Source organism: Lupinus angustifolius, chromosome LG13 (assembly GCF_001865875.1).
Source record: "Lupinus angustifolius cultivar Tanjil chromosome LG13, LupAngTanjil_v1.0, whole genome shotgun sequence".
NCBI classification, from domain to species: Eukaryota; Viridiplantae; Streptophyta; class Magnoliopsida; order Fabales; family Fabaceae; genus Lupinus; species Lupinus angustifolius.
In genome coordinates this window covers 4,731,769-4,745,097 of record NC_032021.1, presented here as the reverse complement: position 1 = coordinate 4,745,097, position 13,329 = coordinate 4,731,769, and the positions used below count along the sequence as shown (strand labels likewise).

Genomic DNA, 13,329 nt, shown 5'->3' with positions numbered 1-13,329 from the left:
TCTTACTCCAACACCGTTCCTTCTTGTGTGGTTTGTAACTTTGACATGTACACTGTGTTGACTGTATTAAACTCGATGACTACTAGTTGATCATTATGATGTTCACCTAACTAATAACTATAGATATTTTAAAGTTGTTTATACTATATCATGTTAAAAAAAAATTGTTCAATGACAATTGATACATGCATCAAAACAGGAAATATAGTAAAAGTGTTAAAAATTCACATACATTTTTTTCCTTCTAAAAGACTTTTACTATATTTCCTGTTTCCACTGCTATTCATATTTAATTTGACTTTAATACAAACAATATATTAAATATATACAAATCTTAAGATGGACATACACTGTATAGATATACAAATCTTAAGATGGACATACATTGCATAGATATGTAATCTTATACTGACACACATTGCATAGATATATAATTTTAATTTCTCTTTAGTTAGAAATATTTTCAATTTCTATTTTCATTCTGAAAACATCAAAATATATGGCATATAGGTAACAAAAAATGTTAGAAATTTTAAATAATGTAAGAGCTTCCTTCTCAAAAATGTAGAAAATGATATTTTCTTATTTTCAAAATATGTTTTCTGAACTATGACATTAAAACAATAATCCAAATATGTTTTCATGACCATCATTATCTAATTTCATTGATAATGGAAATGGAAAATGACCAAATTAGACATTCTTTTGGTGAAAATGATCTAAAACATTCATTAACATTTATTTAATGCCTACTCTTCAAAGTCTAACATAACTCCTCCATCAGGAAGGAAGGCAATGCCACAAAAGCACTATATTTTGATGGTTTCATTATCCAGTTAAGTTAAATAGGCAGAAAATATAAAAATCAATTGAGTTGATGGATGATTGTGAACAATGACATAATTCTACAAGTATGATGAGAATATGCTACCATGCACCATATCTTGTTGTAGTATACAGTACTGTACAGTTAATTATGCAGAAAACAATGCTTTTCTTGTTTATATTGCTTAATTTTTACCTACAAACATGATAGCTATTACTTAATGTGCATCTTATTGGTGATAATTAAGTCCAGTTTAGCATAACAAACAAAAAGGATATTGTTGAAAGGAAGAGAAAAATAAGAAATACCAAGGCAAGAGAAAATGAGAAATTCAAATACAATAAGGTCTAATTATTATTACATAAGCAAGCCTGAAATGTGGTTTGTGGAGAAGAAAATAAAGAGGAGAGAAAATGAGATAACAAGTATCTGCAAAATGGACCATACAACTCCTTCATTTCATTTCTACTTCTACTAAACCTAGCCTTAGTTCAAAGGCTACTTCGTACATGTCAAAACATTTCAACTTATTATGTTCATTCGTTGAGTCATGCCAAGAGGAGCAACACGCTATTTTATTGATTTTTATTATTTCCCCTTTTTCAAAAGGGATATTTCACAAGTTTATGTACAAAATTGGAGTACAAAAACATTTCTGCAGTGAAATAGATTTGCCTCCTAACAAATGCCAATTTGATATGGGTATTGGCTAATGATGTTGAGAATCTGGCCCTTCGGGTGAGACTCTCTCTAATCTTGCACCTAGCATGGATCTTTTTCTCTGACTCTTAGTGTTTCTTATATTGTTGATTAGTTCACGCATGCCAAGTTCATTGTTAACCTTTTTGGTCATCGATGAGAACTGAGTGAGAATTCTTGCCTCTGAACTCATTGCCAATAACGTTAGAATAATTAAGAAAAGAACAAACACTCTTGACTTCATTTGTGTGGCCATGGTGTTACAAGAACTCAAATGGCAAGAAAAACAAGTAGCTACCACAAATGGTTATATATAACTATATCTGTGGAGTATGAGTGAAGTAGCTAAGTATAACAAATGGAACCTATTTATAGACTTGCAAGGTTAGAAGCAATGCAGAGGAAGGAACTTTGGGAGTTGCATTACAAAAGTTCTATTGGAAGATCATGTAAGTGGACAACTATCCTCTAAGCAACCAAACAAAACTCTTATCTTAGATCATGTCTCATATGTTGTCATGTACCAATGATAATGAAACAAAAATAACAATAATAATTAATGTTTAAATTTTTTAATTAACATATTATATTTTTATTGCGGGAAACCATATAAGCATTATACGGGATAACATGTATATGTTTAAAGCAACCATGTTCTTATCTCTCTCTTTTTTCAAAACATCACCTTTAGAATGTTATTATCCATTTTTCCTTATTTGATTTTTTCCAATTTGGTTGCCTTTGAATGTATATTCTGCCATAGAAAATCTATTCATCTTAGATTGTCCTATCTACCTTAAATGGATAGGAATCATATGTCCTCAATAATGTCCTATCTACTCTGATTGGTTTGAAACATGAAGTGGAATACTGTTTGGGACATGATCTCCATCCACCTTAAACCTCAAACTATTCAAAAGATTGAATAAGAAAAGTAGTGCAGACAAAAAACCCTTTAGTCCACTCCACTGTATCATCATATAAATGTAGATATGGAATGAAAAGCTTTTATGCTTTCTCCAAAATTGCATGGCCACGCGTTATTTGGCTTACATGCCGGCCTTGCACTAAAGATTTCCTTAAACACTTTGGTTTATAAAAGCTTGGTCCATAAAAAATGTCTGCTTACAGTTTTGCCTTAAAAGACAAAAAATCACTGAAAACATTCTTCAGAGATTCAAAATTAAGGACATTGCAGGGAATACTTTTTTTTTTATCATCAATAATATTCATTAAAGAAAAGAGGATAACATTAGGAGAACAAGTAGTACTCCTATCCACAAATTGATTAAACATTACACACAAGAATATAATTAGAAGGGTTTGATAACCATTCCAATTTGAAGCTAGTGAAACATGCATTGAGAATGTTCCAAGAATGCACAAAAATTAAATTCATTACCTCATCTATGTGGACCACAGTATTTTCAAATAATAGTTTGTTCCCAACCAGGCAAATATTCCTGACGAACCATAGTGATATCCATTGTTTTTTGCGCCTTTTGTCCATCCTCAACATATTAGTATGTAAATATAAGTTGCTCTTGACATCATTAAGGATAACTGAAAGAAGACCAAACCTAGAGTAAAAATTCTGCCAAACGCAATAAGATTTAGGACAGGAGAAAAACAAGTGATTTGTTGATTTGTCCACCATGCCACAAAGAACACAAGATGGTGGGTCTTGAGTTCCTAAGACTCCTCGGCGAACAAGATTCAATTTTGTTGGGACACCCTCCAAAGTAATTCTCCATGCTAGACATCTCATCTTTGATGATACACTACATGACCATAAAAGATTAAAGAAGTCATTGTCATAAGGTACACTCTCCTGAACAAGCACCTTATAAGCTTTACTCACTGAGTATAGGCCTCTTTTGTCATACATCTAAATCCAACCATCCGTGGTGTCTTGAACAAATCTTGCGGCTTCAATAACTGTTATAAGTTTGTCAACTTACTCTTGTTCCGAATGAAACAAGCTCCTTCTCCATTTAAGATTCCAAAATCAAACACCATTTTTCCATTCGCCCAAAGAGCTAATAGTTGCTGTTTGTCCAAAGTCACCTGAAACAATCTTACAAAAGAGTTTTTAAGTAAATTCCCCCCACCCAAAGATCTGACCAAAATTTAGTGGAATGCCTAAAACCCACACTCCTTCTAATACCATCTCCCAACCAACCAGTGTTAACTCCGTGCACTTTACTACCAAGTTTACCTAAATCCCTCCACCATGATGATCCCCTTTTAAATAAATTATGGTCTCCAAACTCACTACTACAAAAGATCTCCTCCCCATATCTATTGCAGGGATTACTTATTTCAACCTTTGGCTTAGTAAGATATATGAGAATCGAGTAAGATCTCATACTACTAGACCAATATTTTATTGATTGTTGCAATAGTTAGTTTTATCACATGTATCTTTTTCTTTTTTTCATTTGTGATGGACGTAACTTACTACAAATTTGTGCAAATATTTCCGCCTCAAATTATCAAAGATTTACAGCCAAGTTAGAGAAACATTATCCTTGACAATTTGTTTTACATCAAGAGTATTTGCAACAGACCCAAATCTACTACATATTTTGATTTTGTTGTGAATTTTATGTAGTTTTTTCAAGTAGTGTAAATTTAAGGGATCAAATTATCCTCTCTTTTTTTCTTTCAAAACACAATATAATAGAGAAAATAGTGTACACAATTTCTTTTTCGATAGATATCCTGAAGACTGAAGTTAACTTTTGGTACTCAAGACAAACAATTTTAGAAAGTTTTACAATTTCCAGTCCATGACTGTGCCACTCATCTTTTTTAGTTACAGAAAGGTACCCGAACACTAAATTAATCGTTCAAATCGTTATCCTACCATTAGATTAAGTTTATTTGCTACCTTTTTGTTTAACTAATCTTATCCTTAATTGGTTCAATAATCAGACCAATCTCGTGAAGTTGTCATTCTAGGTAAAGATTATATGGATAAAGTTATAACTTCAAAGATGAAACTACTTAAATGAGGAGGCATAAAGTTTAAAAAGTACGGAGTGTTTACCTTTCTTAATGTCATTAGAATAGACACTTGTCAATCATATTGGACCTCCGTGGTTAAATTTAATTTCATACTTTAAATTTTTTAACATGCAAAATAGACAAGGCACATAGCATAAATATAGAGCATGTTGTCATTTTTATGTGCTTTATGCATAGAGCATATATACTAGCCAATTATTATATATTAGAACCTCTAGGTCAAATTGTGTATCAATCATTCCTTATATAATTTACCATTTCAAGCTCTTCTTTTTTATTTTATTTTCTGCCCAAGTTTACTTGAGCATATAGCCGTCAACCCCATAAAAAGAAATCATTATTAACGTTCTCTCTCATTTTTTATATAAACATCCAAATCATTTGTTACAATGTCTTTTATCATTTATTATTAAAATATAAATGATGGGTGATATATTAATAGGGGAAAATAGTTAGTATACCACCCATCTTCCTATTTAAAAAATGTTTTAGCCGCTTTCAGGAAAAAAGGATTCGGTATCCTTCTTAAATATGGTATTTAGTATAATTCTTCTCCATAATTTGATGTCGGATGAAGATGATGATTTATGATATAAAAAAATATTTAACGGTCCTGCTTTACCTTAGTTTTCAATAAAATAAATTTAGAAATTAAGAAAACTTTTTTTAATTTGCACTCAATTGAAATGTGGAACAATAACTGTTGTTAGAAGTGCTTTCCAAATTCAATGTGGAAGCCCCACCTATTAGGTTTTTATGGGCCAAATTAGGGCGTGACTTGATTTATTTGAAAGTTTGATCTAACCTACTTCAAAGTAGGACATAGCTAGCCTACAAGCATATATAAAGGCCAACTCTTAAAAATAAACTTTTTGGTATAAAGAGGCCAAACATAAATAGTATAATATGCTTCACTTGTAAATAGGTCAAAAAAATATATAATAAGATTAAAGTGTAAATTGAATTATAGTATATAATATTTATCAAATATATATGTAGCATATTTATTTAAGTAAGTGGGTCTCTCAATTTTAAAAGGCTTTTTAAATGGTCTGACCTATTTTGTTAAATAAATGTGAATCAACCTTTTCATTATATCTTGTCCTGGTCGTAATTTACAAAGTGACCGAGCCTATACACATGAAAATAACAATTACAAAATAAAATAGCATACGCAAGACTCACGAATTGCCACAAGAAATTGCCCCCTTCTTTTGCTTTGTTTTTTCTTGCTTTTCCTAGCTGGCAAAGGAATATAAAACTATATTAGCATGGCTTCCATTTGCATTGTATTCATTGTAATTTTTGAATCCATCCAACTGAATCTTCATATGATTGGATATATAGGAGAGCGTCATTAACATATAATTTGCTCCAACTTGAATCTTGCTGATTAATTAAGTCTATCTTGAATGACACAATGAGAAATATGTCCAAAGCATCTTTTCTTTTTGACCCCACTACCCGTTATGACATATATCTCATAAATTGTGATGACAAGAAGAAATGTGGAGAATCCCACTCCTTAGAATAATGAATAGAATTCTTCTAAACCAACTATTTATATTATTATTTTTGTCACGAACCCCATTAAATATTTTAATAACTTATTTTTTAATTTACTTTTTTAATAACGTGATTATTTCTTATTAGTGGCAAAGATAATACATAAAATCATTGATGTAGAAGATTTATATTCTAGAATAATTGCCCCCTTGGTTCTACTTTAATTTACTACAAATACTAATCATAGAATGCATTACCAATAAATAGTTATATATTTTGATCAAAGTACCTCTAACAGGCCGTTTGTAGTTTTTAAGTATAGTTAACATACGGTATTAAGACAATAAGGATGAGCATGAAAAAACAATATGATTCAATGGTTCTTAATTTCCTAAAGTAAAATATAATATGAAACAAAATAATTACAGTCTTGATACAATTTTAGTATATCTCATGGGAATTATATAATTTTGTTTTGTTTCATATTATATTATACCTCATAGGAATTATATAATGTGACAAAGTGATAAATCTGAGGAGGGATATATATGTATCGTTAATTAATCTACCAATCATATACCCCATATAAAATTTCAAATGCAGCATATATATTCCGCTGCATGCATCATAGATAACATAGGCAAATGTTACATAGCTAGAATCTATTGCTAAGATAGAGCATATTCAATTTTTACAACTCAGCTCCACTTTTTACACACTTCAGAAAATTACCAAGTCTTAAAAAGTAACACTGATATTACTTATTACTTTCACATGAGAATAAACTTATTCTTCATGTGCACATTGAGATAACATACACATAAAAAGTGAAGGTCATTAAGATATAGTAATTGGTATTCTCATTTTCAACAGCGTGTAGAAGCAGGGCCATCTATATATGTAGACAAGACGTGTAGAACACAATAATTAGTAATATAATTAGCATCCGCAAACATTATATACTATCTTCAAAAAAAATTTGGTTTCCCACATATATCCTCGCACTGGAGACAATCCTGTCCGAGCCGGAAATATCCATAAGAACGTGAGACTAACTCTCCCAGCGGACATTTTTTCTATCCACAAGACTCAAACCCAAGACCCTGCTTAAGGGGAATCAAACATGTATCACCTGGAACCATCGCATGTTACTGTACTATCTTCAAAGTGTAACTTGGGTAGGGAAGTATAAATAAATTATGCCAAGTAGGGGAAAAGAGGAGAAGGAAATAAAAAAAGATGATGTGTACGGTAAAGAAATTGAACCTATCATTCACACTTCATTTTTTGCAACTTAAATCAACTAGTTGATTTTAGAAAGATAAAGTTAGGTAGGAAAGTTATGAAACTAGGGCAATCACGACGTATATGCGCACTCCTTCAGTGGGATAAATGAAATGACTTTTTATGGTGCCACAAATAGCGCGAGTTATCTTCAAGCTACACACTTTCCAATTATATAATACTTACACCAATAACCTTTATGTGCATTACTATTAATTATACCTTTCTTCGTCTTTACCTGTACTATATTAATAGCCCATGTTAAAAAGGAAAGAAACAAATTCGTATATATAATTTAAAATAAACGAATAAAATGCAATCAACATAAACTATTTGAAAATTGATGGAACCTAAATTAATGGTGGATAGGTCCACACTATATCAACAGACAAAGGGGAAACATAAAATAGGTACACATTGCGTGATGTGACTGTCACCATCTCCTACATGTCCTTCTTCCCAAATTAATTATAATATCAAAAAGATTCAATAGATTATATATATAAATATACAGTGAGATTCACTTGGAAGAGATTCTCCACTGTAGAACCCGACGACCCAATTTATGTTGTTCAATGAGTATGATTTAGGTTCGTGTTTGAGTTCAAAAATTAGACTCAGATTAATATTTAGGATTAGATAAAGGGATAAATATTACCTCTTTGACCAAATTATTATTGATTCTCTAATTTTCTCTTATATATATGATTAACAAAATATATATATATCATTTTATACTTATATATTCATAATAATAAATAAAATGAGAAAATTTTATGTAAAAGAATATATATATTATATTTAATTGGATTTATGGTCAGATTCAAAATCTGACTCAATCAACATTTGAGAACGGGTTAACTTTTAGGTTCAAAAAATAAGTCAACTAACATGTAATCCAATCCGACTCATGTTCATCCCTATTTCCTATTCCAGCTTCAAAAATATGTAAGCCATGCCAATAGTGTAAGGGTTAAAGAAAAATGTGTGAACATGAATTATAGAAAAGTAGATGATGTGATTCCCCTGTCCCACTGCCTTTTAAGGATTTCGTGACATTAAGTTTGTTATGTAACTAGACAATATTAGTATTTGTTTTGAGTATGACTTCAACTATTAATTTTTTTTATCTTAACCCTCACATTATTTTATTTTATTTATTTATTTATTATGAGTGAGATTTGAACCTACAACTTTCTTCACTATATTTTATAAACAGTTTACCTTAATCAGCATACCACTCTTCTAAATACTAATAGTTAACTATTCAAATATGGATTACGTGAATAAAAATTCTTTTCAATTTTTTATTCTTCAACACCCGTCCAAATTATCTGCAACAAAAGGAAATTTACCGGTCCATTACCGGTCCATTGACTAGCCACTATATTTTGTGTGAAAAAGATAATTAGCTTTAACATCAAAACAAAAAAAAAGAGGAAAAGCTCAATTGTGATATTCTAAATGTCAATTAGTAATTAATCTTATTTGAAAATGACTACTAGAGATTGTGACATTTTGATCAACAACTCATAACCCACTGTATAATTCTGAAATTCATTGTGTGTGTGACAACACTGCGAGGAAATAAAAAGTCAGAGTTTGATTGATGAAATATAAATTTGCAGCTTTATTTGGATAGAATAACTTTTTGAAAACAATCTCATGATTAACCTTGATTATTTCTTTATAATCTCATGTCAATATATTTACAATATGAAATTTGAACAAGCTACTCTAAAATCTACATCACAAGTATTCAGTCCTAGACTCCTAGTTGAGAAAAGGAAGATTTTAGTCGCACAAAATATCTTTAAAATAACATCAAGTAAAATAAGTTTTACACTTTATTTGAAATGAAAGCCCTAAGCAAGTTGAAAATTTTGATTAAACAACTAATTTTTTTTTGTTAGAATATAAGCTAACAAATAACAAACATAACTAGATTAATAAAAAATAAATTAAAAACATTTATCAAAACAACGTTGTTTTAGCATTTTATAAAAAAATAATTGAATTGGTCAAAACGAAGCTCAGACATTAATTTTATAGTTAAACTAACTGAGTCAAACAGATTTAACACATGATTAGTCGAATGAGCATATCAAATTGGTAAAGTATGTGATTCATAGTCAAACTGGTCATTCCAAACCAAACTTAGTAATTATATTATCCTATATGAATGAATACTTATAGAGTATTGAAGGAAATATATTAACTAGTCAGGCAGTATGGGCAATTTGTCCAAGCTATAGGGAGAGCCTTGGCAATGCAATTGGAAGAGACAAAATAATCAAATACACCATTTAACTCTGAAGTTTCATACCTTTTTTATTGATTATCAATATGCAAGTCTTTATATAAACCTCACTTATCCAAAACAATAAAATAAGTCTTCTTCCAAAATAGGGTCAGCTAGAAAGTTGAAACTTATTAGAAGCCCGATATTAGACATATAAGCCCAAGAATGGAACACCAAGTAAAGACCAAAAAGAGAGGGAGTGAGGGCCTGTAGGAAAACGTTAACCCAACGAAAGGCCAGAAAAGAAACTAGAAGAAATTTATTATTCTTAGTGTTGTTGTTATTATTATTTGGATATTTAAATGGGGGCAGAAATAGTTTCCGTTGTTTCAGAGGGTGGATGAATTTAATTATTTATCCCGCACATAAAGTTATTTACTAGTGCAAACCTTTGATCACTGAGTTGTGTAAAATCAATTCAATATATACGGCTTGATGAGATTTGAAACTTATCACCAAACATGTATCCCTTTCCTTCTTAACTACGTATTATCCGGGTATAGACAGACTTTTATTTTAAATTTACTATGTCATTTGTTTAATAAACATTTGATCCTATATTAAATAATAATTCATGCCACGTCATAATATTATTCTTAATAAAATATCATAATATACCTTTTTTTTAAAAAAAAAACAAGTTTAATAAGTGAATTAATTAATCATTCATCCATAAATTATATCATTTTCCTTTTCATAAATAACTAGTATTTCCACTTTGAGAGAACAGGATATGTCAACGATAAAATGCATTTTAATAAATAAAATAAATATAAATATTATGTATTGTCTTTAAATATATAACTTTTAAGAAATAATCAATAATTATAAATTTCCAACTTAGAAGGAATTAGAATATAATATATAGTTTACGAAGAATAAAACAATTTTGAAAGAGAACATAAGGAATAGAAAAAATAAAATAATTTTTGAGAAGTAAAATAGCTATTAATAAGAGCGAGAAAATTCAAAATAGTTAATTAGATTTGATCTTTTATATGGTAAATTCTAATACGCCCAAATGTCAGGAAAAAAAAATCACATGTCACATTTAACAATATAGTTCGGTTTCATAGATGAACAAATTTTGTTTGTTTAATTGTCATCAAAGTTCCAAACTGATCTGTATCAATATCAATTTTATAGTTGTGTAATATTATAGGGATATTTTTTTATGAACTAAGTAAAAGAAGTATATAAGTATTGAAGTATAATTCAGCTTTGTGATGTAATTAGTTAAGTTTCCTAATATAGCTAGTTAGTTTGCAAGTTAGTTAGGATGAATAGCTATAAATAGTAAGCTTTGTGTATTGTATTTGTAAGAAGAATTCTATTGATCTTTCAATACAATTTGAGGCATATTCATTGAATCATTATCCTATATTCTTCTCCTCTCTAAACCAACATTCATTCTTCTCTCTTTTCATTCTGCATTATTCTTTCTTTCTTGCTGATTGAAGCATATGCACTTGGTGTGCATACTGCATTATTCAAGAACAAAAGCTAACAGTGGTCAAGAGCGCATTGGTGAAGGTTGATTCTGTGTGAATCAAAGAAGAGACCTGTGTGTGTGTGCACTCAAAAAGAAGGAAGGGACAAAAGCAAAAGAAGGAGTTTGAAGATGGCAAACAACAGCGGGTTCTCCATGACACTTCCCATTTTAGATAGCAAGAACTATGATAGATGGAGGAACCATATGAAGGCTATATTTGGATTCCAAGAAGTGCTTGAGATAGTGCAGAAAGCCTATTAAGGGATTGGAGATGGTGCTGAAGCTCAAAGAGCAATATACAATGAAGCAAATAAGAAGGATTGCAAGGCTCTATTCCTGATTTACCAAGGTGTTGATGCAGCAAATTATGAGAAAATAAATGGAGCTGAGACTGCAAAACAAGCTTGGGAGATCTTGGAGAAGAGCTATGAAGGTGCTGACAAAATCAAGAAGGTGAAATTGCAGAATCTTCGAAGGGAATATGAAGTCTTGTAGATGGAAGAAAATGATTCAATTGCTGACTACATGACCAAGATTCTAACACTTACAAACCAGATGAGGTCATGTGGCAAAGCAATGAAGGAGAAGTCAATAGTTGAAAAAGTGTTAAGGACCCTCACTTGCAAGTATGATCATATAGTAGTTGCAATTGAGGAGTCCAAGAACCTAGAAGAATTAAAGATTGAGGAGTTGCAGGCCTCACTGCAGGCTCATGAATTGAGACTGAAAGAAATGAGTTCAAGTAGAGGCAGTGATCAAGCTTTGATGTCAAGACATACCAAGAAGAACTCTGAGAAATGGAATCAGAAAACTAAAGACAAATGTCAGATCAGTAGATGGAGAGCCAATGAATCAGAATCATCAAGAAAATTTGATCATAAGGGTGCAAGAAATGGTGCTCTTGAGCAAGGAAAACATTCTCACAGAAACTCTGATGGCGGAAAGAAAGTAGATAAGAAAAAGCTACAATGTTACAATTGTAGAAACTATGGCCACTTTGCATCAGAGTGTAAATCCAACAAATGGAAAAATTCAAGAGAAGAAGAGGCAAGACTTGCAAAAGAAGAAAGCATAAACAGTTATGATGAAGAACATTGCTTGCTGATGGCTACTACTGTAAATGAGTAAGGAAGTGGAGATTGCAATGAGTTCTGGTATCTTGACACTGGATGCTCAAACCATATGACTGGTAGGAGAGAATGGTTTGCACAACTTGATGAATCAATGAAGAGCAAGGTGAAATTTGCAGACCATAGTGCCATTTCTGCAGAAGGAGTTGGAAGAATCTTGATTCAAAGATTGGATGGAAAAAGTGCATCAATTTCAAATGTTCTCTATGTACCAAAAATGAAGAACAACCTATTGAGTCTTGGTCAGCTCTTGGAGAAGGGATACAAGGTGATCATGCAAGATGGTGAACTGATCTTGTATGACAAAACAGACCAAAAGGTCTTGAAAGCACCTCTCTCATCAAACAGAACATTCAAGATCAAGATTCAAATGGATGAGAAAACAAGTCTCAATGCAGAGATAGATCAAGATACTTGGTTGTGGCATTTGAGGTATGGACATTTAAATTTCAAAAGTTTAGAGTTTCTAAGTAAAGGTGAAATTGTTGCAGGGATGCCCTATATTAAAACTCCAGAAACTTTGTGCGATGATTGCCTAGCCAGCAAGTTAACAAGAAGCACATTTGACCCAATAATTCCTCCAAGAACAAAGAATCCTCTTGAGCTGGTGTATAGTGATGTGTGTGTCCCATTTGAAGTGGACTCAATTGGTGGAAACAGATACTTCCTAACCTTTATTGATGGCTTTACAAGAAAGGTTTGGATTTATCTACTAAAGAAGAAGAGTGAAGTGTTTGAAAACTTCAGAGAATACAAGGCTCAAGTTGAGAAGAAAATTGATTTCAAACTCAAGCAACTCAGATCAGATGGTGGAGGTGAGTACAAGTCCTCTGAGTTTGATGATTTCTGCAGCAAGGAAGGAATTGTTCATGAAGTTATAGCTCCATATACACCTCAACACAATGGTGCTGCAGAAAGAGAAAACATAACCATAATGAATATGACAAGAAGCTTGTTGAGAACCAAGAATTTGCCAAAGAAATTCTGGGGAGAAGCTGCATCAACTGCAGTATACATCATCAATAGATGTCCAACAAAAAGACTAGGCAAGAAGACACCA

The 13,329-nt window shown here is 31.3% G+C and overlaps 1 protein-coding gene across 1 annotated transcript; it reads left to right on the top strand.

The window, feature by feature from the left end:
• On the top strand, positions 11,635-12,267 carry LOC109363526. Its single transcript, XM_019609791.1, has one exon. The coding sequence runs from the start codon at positions 11,635-11,637 to the stop codon at positions 12,265-12,267; it is 633 nt and encodes a 210-aa protein (XP_019465336.1).

What these genes read in the sequence shown, in the direction of transcription:
- LOC109363526 (XM_019609791.1), top strand. Translation starts at nt 11,635, where the DNA reads ATGGAAGAAAATGATTCAATTGCTGACTACATGACCAAGATTCTAACA.